Genomic DNA, 22,414 nt, shown 5'->3' on the forward strand with positions numbered 1-22,414 from the left:
GTAAAGACGTTTCAGGATTTAACTCGGGAGATGGTAACTCTAAAACCGCTTTCGTGGTGCCCTAGATCTTAATGAGTTAATTGTTACATGATTCATTTAATCGGGTAACAATTAAACATAGTTAGGTTATTAGATAAATAACAGTCTTCAAATTAATCTTAAAGTCAAGCCACGACACCAGTCATGTTCATATCATCTCAGAAATAAATCCTTGTAGTTTAAGGCCATCCATAGAATGTACTATATGTCAGTGAAACTGAATTACATGCACTCTGAAATGTAATTCCTCTGCTGGAGGTGTAAAACACAAAATGTGACATATTTGCATATGCTAATGTTCTTGTGCAGGCTGGCTGAATTCTGGCAAAGAGTATGTTCTTTAATCTCTATGTCTATAGATAATCCCTTCTCCCTGTTTCAGTTTACTTGGAAATGTTGATAGTGGAGACTTATCTGAAGAAACTGTGTAACCAATTCTTTAAAGCGGCTAAGAAATGCATTGCCATTAGTTGTAAGGTTGGTTTTCCTCCCACAATGTCAAGTTATTTATTACTAGATTTGATTTATTACAAGATTAAATGTATACCAGGCAACTTTCATAGGGTCTGGTTGCCTTATATGGAATAAGAAACCTGTATTAAAAACATGCCCTCATTGGGGGAGATACCTATGTTGGCAATCCCTAGAGGCTTGGCTGCTCATTCGTGGCCTTGGGGTCTGCTGTCCTGTGGGTTGACGCTCTGGCCTTGGCCTAACACACCCAAAACCAATATTGAATGTTTCACTAAGATCCTAAATCTGAGTGAGGTGTGTTGGGTTGAGGTGCTACACGGTGGTGGACCCCTAGGGACAGGATGGGGCGACCCAGCAATATTGTGTGCAATTAAAAATGGCTCTACAGTACTATTATGAGATGAATTATATTGAGAATTTGATAATGTGATAATGTATGTTTAAGGTGTATGGGTTTTTTGCTTATTTTTTTGTTTCCAAACCTTTCCCTTGGGAATTAAAAACATTTAAGGTGTAAACTGGGAAGGAAATTGTGTTGGGAGAGAGTTGAGGTATTGACTAGACTGGTGGGGGTCGGGTGTGCAGGCAGCTCGAGCTGGCTGGTCGGTCTGGCTGAAATTTGATATAGATGTTGTCTTAATTAATAAAGACATGCAAAAGTATGATTATTTTTTCAAGAGTTGTTCATTTGTTAGGCTATTGGTTAAAGGTGCAACACGGCAACACATATTATTGAATTACCTTTGATCTAGTTCAGTCTTATTAACCACTTAAACATATTTAATAATAATATCCTACCTAGCTTGATGACTGTGGGCATTTTTGCTTACTTTTTGTTCTAAATGGAGATGGCATATTGGCCTGTGTAAAAAGGCAGGAAATTAGCTTTAGATGGCCCCAAAAATTCGGTAGGAGGACCCCCCGCCAGGTTATGTGCCCCCCACTTCTGAAACCAAAGTGGCGCCCCTGCCTACCGCCACCAACAGCTTGGCAAGGGTTCCAAATATGAAAAATGATGCGTCAGCTCAAAGTAGCTTGTTTCATTATTAGGAAATAAAAAGGGAACCGCTTCAATCTAAACGTGTGCGGAAGACAGGGACATTACAGTGGGGTTAAAGTTCGGTTCGTGCTATCCGGGATCCTTGGGACTTCCCTAAACTAAACCCTTACTTTAACCATAAGCCCTTACCCTAACCACAACCCTTAGGCTACCTAAACATAACCCTCAACCAGTTTACATTTCAACTTCACTGGGGGTCGGGACGTCCCAAGGATCCCAGGTAGCACGGACCGTGAAAGTTAAACTGCCTGTTGTTTTTTTTCGAAAACCCGTGACATACAGGGAAGATAGCCCGACCGGTTTAAGGATATCTCGTTTTTTAAGAGGATACAAAATAGCGTTTTTAATCCCTTTTTTCGGAGGCAGCAAACATGATGAAAACGAGGGGATGTTGTGCGTCCATCTGTCATTGTTTTTTCGAATATTCAACACCGAAAATTCTTGTAATTAGGAGCTTCAAGGTTGGAACCCTCAACAGAATCACGCAGGCTTTAGTGATTGCATATGTGATCGGGTAAGTGTCGCATAAAGACCACATGACATTCTAACAATTTCATATTGACCTACGTTTACTAATCAAACAAAGTGGTTTCGTCAGTACCCCTTCCTATACTGCCATCATAGCCACAATATGTTTTGGGCAATATTTAACGTATTTTCATATATTTTATATAAAAAAATACAATGATATCTCTGTGATTCACCCCATGTTATACTTTTAAGCCCCATGGACCTGGGAATAAAGGTAAGCCCATAATGCAGTGGCCACCTCTTTGCATCCCCCTTGCACACCTATGCAGGTATGTCTGTGTGCTGAACAAAGGCTACCAGGACACGGATGCAGTCCTCAGCTCTGTCACGACCAAGGTGAAGGGCATCGCCCTGACCAACACTTCTGACCTGGGCCTGCGAATCTGGGATGTGGCAGACTATGTCATCCCACCACAGGTATCACCCATACGTATAGAAGATGAGGTATAGGCCTAATCTATTGCAATCACCACCACCAAATACGGGGACCCTTTACTTCCCCCAGTCACCTGATGCCAGGCTGACTGCCACCCATTGTGGTGGGTGTGACCTCAACTTCACTGGCACAGTGGTGTTTTATGGTTCCTGCTTGTTTCACTTTAGCTTTGTGCACATTTGGGCTTTTGGATCAGTTGGGGTGACCTTGTACAAAAAGAAAATAGAAAATCCATTGGGAGTGGTATACCGTTGCTCAGAATAAAGACATGGAATGTGTGTCAGATGAAACAACCGTGTCCTACTAACTTTATTTCAAGCAAAAGCCATGTAAATAGGACAAACCCATTGATGATTGTATGTTTGAGAGAAGTAATTTGAGTTTTTTGATTTGTGGCAGGAGGAGAACTCTTTCTTTGTGTTGACGAACCTGCTCATCACTCTGAACCAAACTCAGTCACACTGTCCAGAGGTAAGACATTTTTTTAAATTTAACCTTTATTTAACTAGGCAAGTCAGTTAAGAATACATTCTTATTTACAATGACGGCCTATCTAACATACTGAATATCCCATCCACCTGAAGATATGTTAATGTTCATGGAAAAGGCTCTACTTTATACATTTTGATCTAAAACTTACATTTTATTACAACATCTAGGATAAGTTGTCCAATGACTTTGAGGAAGTGAGAATGTCTGAGTGCTTGTGTGCAGACGGAATGGATATTTTCAAAGACAATGGCTGAAGCCTAAATGTATGTGTGTGACTTAGATAACTGAAGGACTCTATTTGGATTTTATTGCAACTCACTATTGTTTTATTGTCTTGTAATAGAGCTTGACAGCCTGTAGTCCTAAATTATTATACATTTTTTTTGCATTTTCTACCTCAGGTTTGTTGGCTGTTCCTTTGGGGGAAATGAATGTGGAAAGAATGGGTTTTGGGTTTTGGGATAAACAGAGAAAATAAGGTATGAGGTTAACACAGGCTTAGTGGATCTTATATGTTTTGTTCTATGAGATAATATCAGTCAGTTAACATGACCTTCATGAATTTTGAAGCCTTTATGTGCTTTGTGCTTATTTTGATTAAAGCTTCAAAATAAGCACAAAAAGCGATGTCAGTTGATTAAGATCCTCTCATAGAACAAAACATATAAGATCTCCTAGCCTGTGTTTACCATAGACTTTATTTTCGGTGTCTATCCCCAAATCCTACAAAAACCCATTAATTTCCCAATAGACTGGTTGGTTGTTCAGCAATAAACCACATAGTGCACAACTATGGGGCAAAAAAAGACAGGGTTGGCTTAGAATTTCGACAACATGTAAACTATATTTCATGTCCAAATGTTTATTGAAAACCTAAATACATTTGTACAATGAGCACTTTTTGTCTCTCAAATACTTAATTACAGTTGTTGGTTAGCTAGCTAGCCAATTTTAGCCATATTAGCATAGACATGACGTCAGTCAAAATGCCTCAAAACAAGACATGGTATCAATAACAAGATACAATGAGCTGAAACGAGCCACCTACTATTCCCCACATGGCAGCTTCTTGTCATTGTTGCTAGCTATGTGACCGTTCAGAATCATAACAATGCACGCCTTCCGGCCACATCGATCAGTGCCTTCATTTTCATGATGTTGGTCAGCCAATTCGTCTATATACTTTGGTCAACGAGCCATAGCGGAGTAAGCCTCCGTTTAGTGCCTACAAGAAGACACCATTACTATTGCTCTCTATTGGATGAAGTCCAACCCTCAAATCATGTGCATGATCGAGAAGTTAAAGATGCGCTATAAGAATGTAGTTTCTAATTGACTTTGGGGATCTCGGATATGTTGTCCAATGACTTTGGGGAAGTGAGAATGTCTGAGTGCTTGTGCCTGTGTGCACTCGGAATGGATATTTTCAAGGACAATGGCTAAAGCCAACATTTTTATGTGTGAGTTGGATAACAGAAAGCCTCAATTTGGCTAACAGTATGCATTCCTAAGGTTTTCATAGCAGCTAGTCATTACTCTATTGTTTTATTGTCTTGTAATTTTGCTGGACAGCTTTTAGTCCTAGAAAATTGAATTTTTTTCAATTTTCATTTTCTACCTCTGGTTCGTTGGCCATTCTTATGGGAGAAATTAATGGGACAAGGTAGCATGTCCAGTTAACAGGTCAGGGTTCCATAGCCGCTGGCAGAACTGTTGAAACTGGAGCAGCAGTACAACCAGGTGGACTGTTTCACTCGCTCTGATGCTTTCTCCAGTAATATAGTTCCAGCAGAGAGGAAGAGGCGAAGTGAGAGGGCTCACTCGCACCAAAATCTGTCCTTTATGAGCTCAATGGGCTTCTATGGAAATAATATGCAGACTTAAGCTTGTCGCCTGCCTTCCCTCCTTTGGAACAAATGCCGGAGACATGAACTTGTCATCATTATATACAGATCTCTGGTTTCAGCCTCTAGAAAAGAAAGTTGGCAGGTGCACAGTGCACTGTTCGGATGCTGGATTGCCCTGATGTAAAGTGATGTTTCACCAAACATATATATATATATATATATATATATATATAATTACTCTTGTCTAAGTAAAATCCTTCAAAATACTTCACCAGGAAGCATGACTTAGCCACATAGTATCATTACCTTCTTTAAAAAAATAAATAGCTGTGGATAATTTCAAATCACAAGTGTGTTTAGGAAGCCTCTATTTGGGGAGTGCGCTGGGCAATAGGTCTAGCTGATTTGAGTTGTGGCTGTCTGTGAAAAGCGTGTGAAGATAACGTGTCTTGAGTATAATTTAAAATATTGCATCAAGAAGAAGGGGAGGGGGGTGTGGTGAAGACATGGTGAGTCTCCAGAATGCATTGCATATATCTTATTTCTGATTGTCTTAACTCACCACATACACCACACATTTTTTCTTCGCCTCACACAAATCAACAGTCTGTTTTTTAACATCCATTGAGAATGATACTGTAGTTCCTCAGTATATAATTTGTTTTTCCAACATCATATTTTGCTCTTTCACCAAGCCTCAGTGTGAATGAGCGAAATATCATGATCTGATGATCCCATATATCCAGTGGAAACATCATAAAAATAATAATAAATCTCACTGGCACAGGAAACTTTGAGTGCCCGGAATAGGCAAGTGATATGTTGCAAGTTTGTTAGCGACAGCTTCTGGCCAGACCCTGTGATAATTTGATACAATGTTGAACTTCACTAGCAATAGTTCAAGTCAAGACAGATAGAAAAGGTGGCAGACAGGCAGAGAAGAGAGCTGAATGTGATTGAAAGAACCAGAATTTGTCAGGATATTTTCTACTCTTTTATTTGTAGGCTTTAGGTCTATGTGTTTTACTTAGTTCATGTTGGAAGTTATAGGCCTACTGTTGCATTAGCCTATAGGCTATCCTTTTTAGTTCTATGCTCTCATTTCTTTAGCCACCAATGGATCACAGTGTATCAATGTGTCCATATTGCAGAGTCTAGTGCACCCACCATAGTTTAATTTGAGATTTTTATAATTTTACTTCAGATTTTTATGATTAACCACGTGACAATGATTTTGAGAAACAAAAACTTTATTATTAAAACGAAACTTCTACGGAAATATATAAATGGCATGCAGGTTGGTAGAAATGGTAGGATTTTTTTAAATTTTAAAGAAATGGTAGGATTTTTTTAAATTTTAAATTTTTTTAAAACCAGGCAAGTCAGTTAAGAACACATTCTTATTTTCAATGACGGCCTGCGAACAATGGGTTAACTGCCTGTTCAGGGGCAGAACGACAGATTTGTACCTTGTCAGCTCGAGGGTTTGAACTCGCAACCTTCCGGTTACTAGTCCAACGCTCTAACCACTAGGCTACCCTGCCGTCCCGATAAATTGTAAGCTTCCCCAAACTTGAAACCAATAAGCTTCTTCTTCTTCGAACTACCAAAAAATAAATAAATAAAAAGTCAAACAACTTTTCTGTTAAAAATAAATAAAACAGATCTGGTCCCTACACAGGCTCAAGGGGAACCTGGGAGGGCAAGTCCTCTGGCGCCAGTACCCATTCCAAGTCTTCCAATGTAAAATCCCGGAGTCCCAAAAACTTTTCTGCTGCAGCCACATGTCTAGTTTCGTCGACTTCTTTGAGACTTGTGCTGTACAGTTTATAACTGTGGCAATGAACTCAACAAAATCCACCTTTTTAACACACAGGGTATCTTTTGTCTGGCAGCAAACATTTACTACAGGCTGAGGTGTATCCACTACCATCTCTTCACTGGCATCTCTTGTTTCCTTAATTCTTTTGATCACCTAAACATAGGAGATTTGATAGAGCGGTCAAACTTTTGCCACCTCAATTTTCTTCACCCTTACAAGGCACTCCAGGAACTCAGGATCATGATCCCCACCACAATTGCAACACTGTCGTCCTTCTGCACACAGTTCTTCAGTATACTCTGTTTGTCTGCACACACTTGAAACATGGCCAAATCCTTTACGATACTTACGCCGTAAGAGCTATGGTCCCCAAGCCACTGCAGTGTATCTTACATAACCAAGCTTCACATGCGTAGGTATTTGCTCTTCATCAAAAAACAACAGGACCGACAGACGTTCTCCTTTTTCTCCATTCACCCAGCAGGTCAGACGCCGGGCACCAACCACGCCAGGAATTCTCTTCGGGTATTCAACCTGAACATTGTTGTGGACATTCTAATCAATAATGAGGAGAGACAAGATCAATCACCAATCAGGATATTACTTTATTCAAAACGTATTAATAACATTGATTCATTATTGCAATAATGAAGCTGGTCGACGAATCACCCCTAGATGATTCGTTGAGAGCCCAATGAGTGGATTTGAGCCACAGCATTTCATAGCAAAGTACACCTTCCTGATGACAAACATCAGATGTATGGAATGGGTCACAAGGATAGGATTTGTATGAAAGATACTAATAATTTACAGGCTGTAAAGACTGTTCTCATTGTGTAGAAACCAGGGTCGGGCTCCCAAAACAAAGTTCCTCTCATCAAATCAAATCTTATTAGTCACATGTGCCGAATACAACATCATTATCCATACCGGAGCCATCTCCACCCTGGTACCTCCCGGCACAAAAACACCAACTCATTCTATGGAGTGCGGGCTCCGAGAGAGGACAAGACCATCATAAATCAGTTGCTAGAGTTAAATCTCAGAAGCTCCTCTCAGTTCACACAGACACAGTAGAGTTTTAAAACTGGTATTTTGTTGCATAAAACAACCATTTGATGCAATAACATTAACATAATCTTGTAATTTCTCCACGATAACATCCGTCGTCATCCCTGAGAGTCCTTTGACGGGTGCTCTACTCCAAAGTTCAAAACACAAATCTTCTGTTGTCCGGATTCTTTTGAGGCCCACTGCAATCTTCCTCTGCTCGTCAGAAATACAATGAATCAAAATAAGGCCACTCCTGGTCACTAACAGACTCCACGTTTCCAAGCACATACTTCACCATTTATGATACCTCCAAATGGGTTTCCCACATATGCATCCTTACTCAACAACCGCTTCCCAACAAGAAGCGATTCATTATAATTTACACACTGTGGCAGACCAGGGGGTTTGGTCAAAACGTTTACACAGATCAGACACGGACAGAGTAGGATTAGCTCGGTTTCAAGGGTGTTTATTTGAATAACAAACCAAAAGAAAAGAGTAGGTCTCCCATATGAGACCCTCTCCGGGATACCGTCTTCTGGGCTCTGGGTCTTGCTGTATCCCGTGGGGAACAAAAACTGAGCTCTCTACTTTTATCTCTTGTACCATCCCCAACTATACGGGAGTAACCTTTCTTCCCCCAGTCCCTTCTCCTGTGTGCTGCCCTTCTAGCAGCTTTATGGGACTCATCCAGCTGGTGAGAAATCAGCCCTTGATTACTCACAAACCACAATCAGCCCCAATTAGTCCTGGCCGGAGAGCCTGTCGAGACCTGGCACGTCCAGCAGAGGGAGCCATCGCCTCCCTGGTGGCTGACCTGCTGTACTCCACCCCCCCCCCCCCCAGCTCTGTCGGGGAGGGGGCTGTCGTCAGTGCGACGTATGTCTCCCTTCTCAATAGGGCATTCGCGTTTCCATGCTTCGCCGCTGACCTGTACAGTGTGTTTCCATGCTTTGCCCCTGACCTGTGCACAACAGAAAAAGAGAAGCGTTGGAGGGACAAGAACCACCTGGTGACCCGATCGTTTGTGCCCCTTCCCCTGGTCAGTAACCAGGGTGATGTGGGTACCTAGCAGGTAATACTTGAGGGTGTCTAGCACCCACTTCACCGCTAGACACTCTTTCTCAACAATGGAGTACTTTTTCTCTCTGGGTATCAGCTTTTGGCTTATGTACATGAGGGGGTGCTCTTCCACATCGTGCATCTGGGACAGAATGGCCCCGAGTCCCATGTCATATGCATCCGTCTGGACCAACATCGGCACCTGGAAATCGGGCGTTACGAGAATCGGATGGGAGCACAGCGCTTCCTTCAGGTGCCTGAACGCCGCTTTTGTCTCGTCCGTCCATTTCACTGTTTTCGGGAGGCGGGCCCTGGTTAGGTCGGTGAGGGGGGAAGCTATAGCCACAACGTTGGGGATAAACCGGCTAGAGTATCCTGCCAGTCCCAGGAAGGACTTGACCTGTGTCTTGGTGCATGGAATGGGCCAGTCAAGTACCACGTGAACCTTCCTCTCCTGGGGCTTGACGTTCCCCCATCCGATCAAATACCCATGGTACTCCACCTCCTCCAACGTAAGTTTGCATTTCTTTGGGTTCGCTGTCAACCTGGCTTGCCTGAGCACTTCCCAACCTTGGCTGTGGATGATGATATCATCCAAATAAGCCGCTGCGTACTGCTGGTGGGCTCGAAGTACTTTGTCCATCAGGCGCTGGAATGTGGGCGGGGCTCTGGAGACCGAACGGGAGCACCCAGTACTGATATAACCATCCAGTGTCGACAACGCCGTCTTCTCCCCGGAGGAGCCGGCCAACGGTACCTGACAATATCCTTTGGTCAGGTCAAGAGTGCTGATGTACCAGGCCTTTCCCAATCGGTTGATGAGCTCGTCCACCCTAGGCATGGGGTAGGCGTCGAACAAGCTGATTTTGTTCACACCCCGGAAATCATTACAGAAGCGCAGGCTACCGTCCGGTTTGGGCAACAACACGATGGGGCTGCACCATGCGCTGTGGGACTCTTCAACGACCCCCATCCTCAGCATAGCCTCCACTTCCTGCTTCACGGCCTTCCTTCGGGCCTCAGGAATCCGATATGGCCTTTTTCGTGCCATTCTTCTCGGAGAACACCGCCGTGTTCCGATCGAAGAGCTCCCTGAGTGACTGCTTCTGGGCCAGGGCCCTCATTGCTCGGGACCACCACTGGTACCATTGGCATCCTGGGTCCTGACCATAACACGGCCAAAGCTGTCTTCTCGTGCCACTTCTTCAACAGGTTCACATGGTAAATCTGTTGGGGTTTCCGTCTCCCCTGCTGCCATACGCGGTAATTGACGGGTCCCAGCTTCTCTATCACCTCGTACGGCCCGTGCCATATTGCCAGGAACTTACTTTCGGCCGTGGGGATTAAGGCCAATACCTTGTCTCCCACCTAGAATTCTCGGGGCTGGGTTCCCCAATTGTAGACCTGGGCTTGGGCGCGTTGGGCCTTCTCCATATGTTCCCTTACCACTGGCCATATGGCTGTCATCCGCTCCCTCATCATCTCCTCGTGCTCTACCACGCTGCGTAAGGGGGTCGGTTGGGCTTCCCACACCTTGGCGAGGACCAGTAGGCCGCGTGGCCTCCTCCCATAGAGGAGTTCGAAAGGGGAAAAACCAGGGGAGGACTGAGGTACTTCTCAGATTGAGAACATTCATTGGGGTAGTAGCAGGTCCCAGTTCTTCCTGTCCTGCTCGATGACCTTCCACAGCATTTGTTTGAGTGTTTTATTGAACCACTTGACGAGCCCATCCGTCTGTGGGTGAAAGACGGAGGTCCGGATCTGCAGGAGAGCACATAAATCTTTTATTAGGCTAGACATAAACTCAGTACCTTGATGTGTTAGGATCTCATTCGGGATGCCCACCCGGCTAAAGAGGTAGAACAGTTCCCGGATGATTCCTATAGATACCTGCACCCGTAGGGGAATGGCCTTGGGATACCGGGTGGCATAATCTAGTATTACCAGGATGTACTGGTGTCCTCGTGCTGTTTTTACCAGGTGTCCCACTATGTCCATGGTGATGCATTACAAAGGGCACCCCGATGATCGGTAGGGGGACCAGCGGGTTTCGGAAGTGTGCTTTTGGAGCAGTGATTTGACACTCCAGGCAGCTGCGACAATAGTCTCCCATGGCCCTCCTCATCCCAGGCCAGTGGAACCAGGCGGTGGGCCGTTCCCGGGTCTTTTCCATTCCCAGGTGCACCCCCAACAGGTGGGTGAGGGCCAGCTGAAGAATGGTTCCCACATAGCGTCAGGTTAGCAACAATACCTTTTGAAGTTCCCCCTGTTGGTGCGACAGCTGTTACAAAAGGTTATTCTTGATTTGGAAATGGGGGTATCGCCAGTCACTCACCCCCGGAAGTAGCTGTCCATCGACCGCTATCACTTGGGTTGCGGCGGCTTTCAAGTTCGAATCCTCTGAACCTCCGAATTGTCCCCTCCGAGTTGGCCCCCAGCGGGTGTCTCGACTGGCTCCTCGAAATCAAGCAGGGGGAGGCTGGGCTCCTTCCCGGGCTCCCCGCCGACTCCAGACCTGTAGATACAGGCTGGTCAACCATTTGCTTTCGGGCCAGACAGGCGATGATGGGTCGTCCTCGCTCTCGTCTTCGGCCGGCTCGGGCCTTTTTCCTCAGCTCGTGCCTCCACAGGGCCGCGAACAGCATACAATCTCGTCCCACTAGGAGAGGTACCAGCAACTCTGGTACTGCACCCACCATCATCTGGCAGTTCCCTTGTGGCATCATGATGTTGGTCCATACAGTTGGATACTGCTTTTTTGTCTCCGTGAACACAGGAAATGGACATCTCCATACCACGTTTGGTCCCCTGGTTCAGCAGGCTTGTGGTTACGAGCGTAACCATACATCCGGAGTCTAATAGAGCTTCTGTGTTGTGTCCGTCAACCTTCAACGGCACCATGGGTGCAGTTGATTCGTGGTGCGCCCAACAGGAGGTGACGTAGCATCGACTCCTCTCAAGCCGGGCAATTCCAGGCAATGTGCCTCCAGGCGTCACACTCAAAACACCGCCTTTGGTCTCCATCTTCCTTGGGTCGTCGGTGGCGGGTCGGCCCTACTCCAGCCGTCTCTCCACGGGTTTGCGGTCATTTGGCCCTGCCGACTGTCGGTTCGGGGTATGCAGCGGGGGGGCTGTCCTTCCGCCTCCGACTTAGCCCGGCTCCCACTCAGCAGGGCCTGAGTGTTCTGATGCATCTCCACTGCTTCCAGGATGCCCTCCAAGGTCTGGGGCGCGCATAGTCTCGTTGCCCTCTTCATGTCGTGGGGTAGTGCCTGTAAGAAGCAATCCAGGACCACTTTGTCTAGGATGGAGAGGGTGGATACGTCAGTTAAGAGCCATGCCCTGGTGACCCGCAGTAGGTCACTCATCTGGGCTTGGGAGGATGCGTCGGCTACAAACCTCCAGTTGTGGAACAGTTGAGCCCGATGGGCCAGGCTGTACCCATAGAGGCTGAGTATCTCTCATTTGAGTCCGTTGTTCAGGTCCCAATACGCCTTTTGGGCATTCCCAGAAAGGAACGGGGCCAGCAGACTGGCCCACTTTGGCCATAAAAAGTGTGTGCACACATACAAGGTCCCGTGAAATGGAAACGGGCCCACCTTTGGAAATCAAATGCCCGTCCAATTGATTTGGTTCTGACACCGGGTCTGGACACAAATCAAAACACCAAAACAAGACATGGTATAAATAATAAGACCCACGAGCTGAAACGATCACCTACGATTCCTCAGCTTCTTGTCATTGTTGTTCGCTATCTGGCCGGTATCTGCCTACAAAAAGACACCATTACTAATGCTTTCTATTGGATGAAGTCCAGTCCTCGAGTCATGTGCATGATAGACAAGTTAAAGATGCACTATAAAAATCTATTTGCAAATGTTTTACGTCAAATTTTTCTTAGAAAATTGGCTGTATGATTTATATACATAAGCAATGTATTATTAGCTTTATGTTGTCTCTCATAAAATCACACATGCTGTTTTAGGAAAACATGCTTTTGTTCTTGGGTCTAGGGAGGTGTACCCCTTTCTGTCCATTGAGGTCATTTCTGGACAATTTTAGGGGACCCGTTTTTGGGTCTCATAGAGGTTGAAGTTCTGTACTGTGTCTAAGATGTATTTTTAAGCTTTAAAAAATGACACTCATGCTGTCATGCGTTCAGGTCCCAAAAACTGGTTTTGACTGCACCTCAGACAGGGACTGCAAGGCTGGCTCACGTGATACCCGAGGCAATGGTAAGGATATTCAGATTTTGACATTGGGAAAATCGTCATTGATCCATTTCTATATCTGAGTTATCATATTTTATGATCTAATCCTTGTTCTACGTTTGAGATGTAGACTATAAGGCTTTCTGTAAAAGAAAAGGGCCTTGTGTTGTCACTAGAGGGTAGCATTATATTTGACATTTTAGTCATTTAGCAGACGCTCTTATCCAGAGCAACTTTACAGTAATGACTGCATACATGTTCATACTTCTTTAATACTGGTCCCGTGGGAATTGAATCCACAACCCTGGCATTGCAAGTGCCATGATCTACCAACTGAGCATTACCATTCAATAATCATTACAGTACCATGTCATACGTTGAGAGCTTGGCACTACAGTGCCTTCAGAAAGTATTCATACCCCTTGACTTATTTCACATTTTATTGTGTTACAGCTTGAATTCAAAATGGATTAAATAAATTTAAAAAATCACCCATCTACACACAATACCCCATAATGACAAAGTGAAAACATGTTTTAGTCGTTTTTGCAAATTTATAGTAAATGAAATACAGAAATATCTAATTTACATAAGTATTCACACCCCTGAGTCAATAAATGTTAGAATCACCTTTGGCAGTGATTACAACTGTAAGTCTTCTTAGGTAAGTCTCTCTAAGAGCTTTGTACACATTCTTTAAGCTCTGTCAAGTTGGTTGTTGATCATTTCTCGACAGCCAGTTTCAAGTCTTGCCATACATTTTCAAGCTGATCTAAGTCAACACTGTAACTAGGCCATACATTCAATGTCTTGGTAAGCAACTCCAGTGTACATTTGGCCTTGTGTTTTAGGGCTACAACAAAACTGTGTACTGTTGGGGGTACTCAAGGACCAGGGTTGGGGAAACACTGTTTTAGATTATTGTCCTGGTGAAATGAATTTGTCTCCCAGTGTCTGTTAGAAAGCAGACAGAACCAGGTTTTCCTCTAGTATTTAGCCTGTGCTTAGTAAAACTCCCTAGTCCTTGCCCATGACAAGCATACCCATAACATGATGCAGCCACCACCATGCTTGAAAATATGAAGAGTGGTACTCATTGATGTGTTGTGTTAGATTTGCCCCAAACATAATGCTTTCTTTTCAGAACATAAAGTTCATTTATTTGCCACATTTATTTGCAGTTTTACTTTAGTGCCAATTTTCTTCTATCACAGCCATTAAACTCTGTAACTGTTAGGAAGGACGCCTGTATCTTTGTAGTGATTAGATGTATTGATACACCTTCTAAAGGGTAATTAAGACCTTCACCATGCTCAAAGGGATATTCAATGTACACTTTTTTTTTACCGGCCAATAGGTGCCCTTCTTTGCTAGGCATTGGGAAACCTCCCTGATCTTTGTGGTTGATTCTGTGTTTGAAATTCACTGCTCGACTGAGGGACCTTACAGATAATTGTATGTGTGGGGTACCGAGATGAGGTAGTCATTTAAAAATCATTATTAAACACTATTATTGCACACAGAGTCCATGTAACTTATTATGTGACTTATTAAGCACATTTTTCTCTTGAACTTATTTAGACTTGCCATAACAAAGGGGTTGAATACTTTTTGACTCAATATACTTCAGCTTTTCATTTATAATTACATTTCTAAAAACATAATTCCACCTTGCCATTATGGGGTATTGTGTGTAGGCCAGTGACACCAAATCTCAATTTAATCCATTTAAAATTCAGTCTGTAACACAACAAAATGTGGAAAAAGTAAAGGGGTGTGAATACCTTCTGAAGGCACTGTAAGGTTCTATCTGCATTGTTTTTTAAAACAATTTTGGGGGGACATAGCCTTGTTCTGTTCAATGTTCTCTACCTACAGTTGAAGTCGGACATTTATATACACTTAGGTTGGAGTCATTAAAACTAGTTTTTCAACCACTCCACAAATTTCTTGTTAACAAACTATAGTTTGGCAAGTTGGTTAGGACATCTACTTTGTGCATGACACATTTAATTTTTCCAACATTTGTTACCAGACAGATTATTTCACTTATAATTCACTATCACAATTCCAGTGGGTCAGAAGTTTACATACACTAAGTCGACTGTGCCTTTAAAAAGCTTGGAAAATTCCAGAAAATTCCATACACGTGGATGTATTTCAAGGCCTACCTTCAAACATATGTGGATATATTGAAGCAACATCTCAAGACATCAGTCAGGAAGTTAAAGCTTGGTCGCAAATGGGTCTTCCAAATGGACAATGACCCCAAGCATACTTCCAAAGGCAAAATGGCCTAAGGAAAACAAAGTCAAGGTATTGGAGTGACCTTCACAAAGCCCTGACCTCAATCCCATAGAAAATTTGTGGGTAGAACTGAAAAAGCGTGTGCGAGCAAGGAGGCCAACAAACCTGACTCAAATGAAACACACTACCATGCTCTTGTTAAAGCTTTTAGAATTGATTTAGAGCAAGGTATTGTGTTTCATTTGAAAACAGCATTACATTTTGTAAAAGCAGAATATTTCAGGTCATCCCACCCATCTGTCAGGAGAAATGGGCCAAAATTCCACCAACTTACTGTGGGAAGCTTGTGAAAGGCTACCCGAAACGCTTAAACCAAGTTAAACAATTTAAAGGCAATGCTACCAAATACTAATTGAGTGTATATAAACTTCTGACCCACTGGGAATGTGATGAAAGAAATAAAAGCTGAAATAAATCATTTTCTCTACTATTATTCTGACATTTAACATTCTTGATATAAAGTGGTGATCCTATCTAACTAAGACAGGGATTTTTTTTACTAGGAATTGTGAAACTGCATTTAAAAGTATTTGGCTAAGGTGTATGTAAACTTCTGAATTCAACTATATATAGTACTCTAAATACCCCAATTTATGTTAAGTTCAAAATAATACATTATACAAATTGCTGACAACATTGGAAATGTAAAGCCAATTATCTCAGTCATATTTTTGCAGATAGAACCTTATAGTCCCAAGCTCTCAATGTGTTAATTAGATTTAAAGACAGTCTACCACTTACTTGTAGAATGAGAGTCACATTATTGTTTTTCACTGACGTTCTCCTTTTAAAGTGACCATCTCCCCTCAGGTGTTCAGACTGGGAAATGTGTGAAGTACTCAGCTGTGGATAAGACATGTGAGGTTCTGGCTTGGTGCCCGCTGGAGTTAGATAAGGAACCTCCTAAGTAAGAACTATTGAGTGCCAAGGTGGAAAAGGTTGTATTTGCTTTCATTTTACATAATCCATCTTTGGATTGTTTTAATAAATTCACAATATAATTTTCTTTAGTCCTCCAATGTTGGCAGATGCAGAGAACTTCACAGTGCTTATAAAGAACAGCATCCGGTACCCCAAATTCAACTTCAATAAGTAAGTCAAGGTTTTACATTTCTGTGACTTGATAAATATGTTACGAGCTAAATTCCATGTAAGAATTGGGTCACACTTTATTGGCATATTCTGGATAATTTACTGCTTGCTAAGGTTATGGTTAGGTTTAGAATAAGTGTGAGGGTTAAAGTTAGGATAAGGGTTAAGTTTAGGGTTAGGATAAGTAGTTGCACTACATGACCAAAAGTATGTGGACACCTGCTCGCCAAACAACTCATTCCAAAATCCTGTGCATGAATATGGAGTTGGTCCCCCAGTCATTCCAATTCATCCCAAAGGTTTTCAATGGGGTTGAGGCCAGGGCTCTGTGCAGGCCAGTCAAGTTCCTCCACACCAATCTCAACAAATTTCTGTATGGACCTTGCTATGTGCACGCTGAAACAGGAAAGGGCCTTCCCTGAACTGTTGCCACAAAGTAGGAACACAGAATCGTCAAGAATGTCATTGTATGCTGTAGCGATGAGATTTCCCTTCACTGGAACTAAGGAGCCTATCCCGAACCATGGAAAAAAACAAAAACAGACCATCATTCCTCCTCCACCCAACTGTACAGTTACCATTATGTATTGGGGCAGATAGCGTTCTCCTGGCATCCGCCACACCCAGATTCGTCTGTCAGACTGCCAGATTGTGAAGCGTGATTCATCACTCCAGAAAACATGCTTCCACTGCGCCAGAGTCCAATGGTGCTTGGCATTGCGCCTGTGTGCGGCTGTTCGGCCATGGAAGCCTACTTCATGAATCTCCCTACGAACAGTACTTCCTGACGCAGTTTGGTAGAGAGTGTTGCAATCGAGGACAGACGATTTTAACACGCTGCGTGCTTCAGCACTCGGCGGTCCCGTTCTGTGTGCTTGTGTGGCCTACCACTTCACTGCTGAGTCCTTGTTGCTCCTAGACATTTCCACTTCACAATAACAGCCCCTACAGCTCTTGCAGGGCAGAAATCTGCCCAACTGACTTGTCGGAAAGGTGTCATCCTATGACTGTGCCACATTGAAAGTCACTGAGCTCTTCAGTAAGGCAATTCTAATGCCAACAGAGATTGTATGGCTGTGCGCTTGATTTTATACACCTGTCATAAACGGGTGTGGCTGAAATAGCCGAATTCACTCATTTGAAGGGGTTTGCACATACTTCTGTATATATAGTGTAGTTGAAGTGTTACTGATAGTCTGTAGAGGATCTACAGATGGACTATCTAAATAAAGCAATACCAAGATTTGTTGCATTGGGCCATCCAGTAATAAACAATGTGGAATTGCAGTCCAAACAACTGCATGTAACACAATAACTATGATATTTTTGTCTGTTATACAGAAGGAATATCTTACCCTATGTCAACAAGACCTACTTGGAACAATGTGTATTCAATCGCATCACTGACCCAGACTGCCCGATCTTCAGACTCAAAGACATGGTCACAGAGGCCAATGAGGACTTTCAGACAATGGCTGTCCATGTAAGTGCCTGCTTCTTTTTAAAAACTCCCAAGTTATTTAAATTTGGTAAAATGGGGATATACACTGAGTAGACAAAACATTAAGAACATTGTTACTTACTGTCTTTCAGCCTAAAAAACGGCTTCCCATAACAAGTACGATGCAAGTGTTTGCTTACGTCCACACCTGTCAGGTCATACGTAGATTTAGACCCTGATATGTCATGACCTTATTCTCTTGATGGGATGAGGGTTAACCACATTGGCAACTTTGACAAATATTGTTCACCGGAATATTTTTCTGCAAACTACCCTAAAGGCATGGTCTACACTGAGTGTACAAAACATTAAGAACACCTGCACTTTCCATGACAGACTGACCAGGTGAATCCAGGTGAAAGCTATGATCCCTTATTGATGTCACTTGTTAAATCCACTTCAATCAGTGTAGATGAAGAGGAGGAGAAAGGTTAAAGAAGGATTTTTAAGCCTTGAGACAATTGATACATGGATTGTGTATGTGTACCATTCATATGATGAATGGACAAGACAAAAGATTTAAGTGACTTTGAACGGGGTATGGTAGTAGGTGCCAGGCACGGTGGTTTCTGTCAACAACTGCAGCGCTGATGGGTTTTTAAAGCTCAACAGTTTCCCGTGTGTATCAAGAATGGTACACCACCCAAAGGACATCCAGCCAACTTGGCACAACTGTGGGAAGCATTGGAGTCAACATGGGCCAACATTCCTGCGGAATGCTTTTGACATGCTTTTTGTAGAGTCCATGCCCTGACGAATTGAGGCTATGTTGAGGGAAAAAAGGGGGGGGGGTTGCAAATCAGTATTAGGAAGGTGTACCTACTGTTTGGTATACTCAGTGTATATTAGTAAAAATGTCATGATATATCTTATGGCATTTTGATGCATGTCGAGTTATCTAACATGCAACATAGCATCTTATGTCTCAGCTGGTTTTCATTTGTAAAATCCATGTCAACTGTATACTCCTTATCTACGTTGATTGTCTTTGTCTAGGGTGGGGTTATGGGTGTCCAGATCCGTTGGGAATGTGATCTGGACATGCCAAGCAGCTGGTGTGTGCCTAGGTACACCTTCCGTCGCCTGGACAACAAGGACCCAGTGAACAATGTGGCGCCTGGATACAACTTCAGGTATAGGGGTTGAACTTTCGTTTTTAGACAACAACCACATCGATCGATAGATAGATTTATCAGATTTGTCTCTGACCCCAAATTATTACAACCATAGGTAGTGTAAATATTGATGTCCATTTGTTTTTTTAAGACGATTTTTGGCAACACTCTTTGACTTTCTTTTCCCACAGATTTGCCAAATATTACAAGAATGGTAACAATGAAGAGACAAGGACATTAATCAAAGGATTCGGAATACGTTTTGATGTCATGGTTTTTGGTCAGGTGAGCTTTCATAGAAACAATCTAAGCCATTTTTAACTTTGATATGATTATTTTAATGTCATAAAATAATGAGTGAAATGGTGTTATAGTTATAAAATCCTGGTATTCTAGTTAAACTGGTTAAATGTCTCTGCTTCAGGCTGGAAAATTTAACATAGTGCCAACACTGCTGAATGTTGGTGCTGGTCTTGCCCTCCTTGGCTTGGTAAATATAGTACTTCAATCACATGCTGTATGTGTTGTCGTTATGGCAACAGTATACATATGTTAAATGGGTAAAATGTTACCATCTATAAACCCTGTATAAAGGGTCTCACTGAAACATAGTCCGTTGCATACGATTGTTTATTTATATTAATTGCAAGTTTATACTCTTTGAAGGTGACTGTTGTTTGTGATTGGATTGTGCTGACATGCATGACGAAAAAAAACATCTATAACGAAGAGAAATACTCTTATGTTGATGACTTTCAATTGGTGAGTAATAGTTTTTCTAATTGAACAATGACCTGTTCAATACTGTTAATGCAAAGAATTGGACCTGTTCAGCCCTTTTGGCCAAAAGTCATCATCATTGATTATAGTCCTGTTTTTTTTCAATCCCCTTATAATAGACATTTTCTGTTTTTAAGCTTTCAAATGAAACACCATAAAGCCACAACAAATCATGTTGAGCAGAAACAACTGTGTATACAGCACATCAAGATGGAAATGTGAAACTGCATTTTTCTGGATGGATTCCAGCACTCTTTTCATGATCCACATACTACAGTCTTCCACAGGCTTGCAACTCGCTAACGATCCTGAAAATGTCTTGTTTCGGCTAACCATTCAGAGCTGTAGGGACGGAACATTTGGTGTGTCATTCTATTTTATTAAATCAACTCTGATTGGAGCCGAGAATCATCACATTCACTCATTAACTAGGTCTCCATCCAACCCTTTTATGCATAAATTACATGTTGGATAAAAAACATAATGACAGGCCTAATGGTAACGGAAAATGTTTTTGTAAATGTTCCAAATGTTGCCAAAACAAAATACGCTAGACAAAGTGGGATATATTTGTGTCTGTAAAATCAATTATGCGAGAAACATCTGTGAAAATGCCTTTATGCTCAAATATTGATATAATAACCATCATATAAAAGTAAACTTGAAGTCACACGATTACATGTGTGGCCCTCACTATGACTCATTGGGAAAGCATGCAATTTATTAGGCTACAGATGAAATAAGTTATGATGAACTTCACAGGGAGGTGAAAGTGCAAGGTGATGAGCTTGATGCTTCTTTCCAATAGATATTGAGGGTCTTATTCTGGTGACATGATCATCGATGCTTGGCTGCCATTTTGACAAATATATATTTTTTGCTCTTTTGTTCATAATAATGTCATCATGTAGGCTAAATGTGAGCTCTAGCCAACAGCGTGCATATGGTGGACACACTCTCTATATAAGACCAACATTTTTGTGAGAAAACCATCAGTAGAGTTGAAAATGTGATGGAAACCCATTTAACTTCTTTTTTAAAATTTGGTACATGGAAATATATCCACGAAAGGTATTATGTGTTCTCCGTCATCACACACAGCCTTTTATCTGCAACAAGTCAATTTGAGGAAAACACCTCTGGTGGGAAAATGCGCATATTGTTTTGTGGATTTTTCAATATTCGCATGAAAATCTGTCGCCAATTTGATGGAAACCTAGCTAATGAGAACATTTTCACTGCTTGCTGTGAAGGCCCAGTGCTAATAACAATCCTCTTTATTTGAGGACATTCAGGTGCACCTGTGTTGTACTTTAATAAACATTGTACATTTTTCTATAACTCTCTTGTTTTGGTCTTGGTGTAGCCTATAGTATTCTTTCAGTCATTGAGTGGTTGTGTTATACAGTGCCTTCGGAAAGTATTCAGACCCCTTGACTTTTCACACATTTTGATACGTCACATTCTTGTGTGTCTACAGAATCTACACACAATACCGTATAATGACGAGGCAAAAACAGGTTTTTAGAAATTTTTGTATATTTATTTAACATTAACCTTATTTACATAAGTATTCAGACCCTTTGCAATGAGACTGGAAATTGAACTCCGGTCTATCCTGTTTTCATTGATCATCATTGAGATGCTTCTACAACTTGATTGGAGTCCACATGTGGTAAATTCAATTGATTGGTCATTATTTGGAAAGGCACACACCTGTCTATACAAGGTCTCACAGTTGACAGTGCATAAACCAAGCCATGAGGTCGAAGGAATTGTCCGTAGAGCTCCGAGACAGGATTGTGTCGAGGCACAGATCTGGGGAAGCCACCCCTCAGTAAAAGGCACATGACAGCCCACTTGGAGTTTGCCAAAACGCACCTAAAGACTCAGACAATGAGAAATAATGCAGGAAGTTACTTAGTGGTTATGAGGCTCTAACCACACAAAACAGTAGATGGGTGGGCTTTGCCAGGAAATAAGATAACGGGGTTAAATGCATTTACACATACAGTGCCTTCGGAAAGTATTCAGATCCCTTGACTTTTCCACATTTTGTTACGATACAGCCTTATTCTAAAATGGAAGTTGTTGTTTTTCTGCTCATAAATCCACACAATATCCCATAATGACAAGCAAAAACTGGTTGAGAAATGTTTGCTAATTTATTAAAAATTAAAAACTGAAATATGACATTTACATGTCTGATGAAACCAATATTTAACTATTTGGCCTGAATGCCTAGTGTCCATCCCTACGGTGAAGCATGGTGGTGGCAGCATCATCATGCTGTGGGATGTTTTTCAGTGGCAGCGACTGGGAGGCTAGTCAGGATCAAGGCAAAGATGTACAGAGATCCTTGATGAAAACCTTATCCAGAGCACTCAGGACCTCAGACTAGGGCCAAGGTTCACCTTCCAACAGGACAACGACCTTAAGCACACAGCCAAGACAACGCAGGAGAGGCTTCAGGACAGGTCTCTGAATGTCCTTAAGTGGCCCAGCCAGAGCCTGGACTTGAACCTGACCGAACATCTCTGGAGTGACCTGAAAATAGCTGTGCAGCAACGCTCCCCATCTAACCTGACAGAG

The 22,414-nt window shown here is 42.5% G+C and overlaps 1 protein-coding gene across 2 annotated transcripts; it reads left to right on the plus strand.

The window, feature by feature from the left end:
- The first annotated feature begins 1,588 nt into the window (after positions 1-1,588).
- p2rx4a (purinergic receptor P2X, ligand-gated ion channel, 4a) lies at positions 1,589-21,163 on the plus strand. 2 transcript variants are annotated; one of them, XM_064943346.1, is made up of 12 exons: positions 1,589-2,087; positions 2,374-2,521; positions 2,940-3,011; positions 12,979-13,051; positions 16,145-16,241; positions 16,346-16,426; positions 17,768-17,909; positions 18,924-19,060; positions 19,234-19,327; positions 19,467-19,532; positions 19,709-19,804; positions 19,942-21,163. In XM_064943346.1, exons 1-12 carry the CDS (start codon positions 1,945-1,947, stop codon positions 19,978-19,980), a joined length of 1,188 nt encoding a protein of 395 aa, XP_064799418.1. In that variant the 5' UTR covers positions 1,589-1,944; the 3' UTR covers positions 19,981-21,163. The 2 variants fall into 2 exon arrangements, with proteins under 2 accessions (XP_064799418.1, XP_064799419.1); XM_064943347.1 differs by having other exon boundaries at positions 1,590-2,087; positions 19,960-21,163.
- Positions 21,164-22,414: the final 1,251 nt, after the last annotated feature.

This window comes from Oncorhynchus masou, chromosome 28 (assembly GCF_036934945.1).
Source record: "Oncorhynchus masou masou isolate Uvic2021 chromosome 28, UVic_Omas_1.1, whole genome shotgun sequence".
NCBI lineage: Eukaryota > Metazoa > Chordata > Actinopteri > Salmoniformes > Salmonidae > Oncorhynchus > Oncorhynchus masou.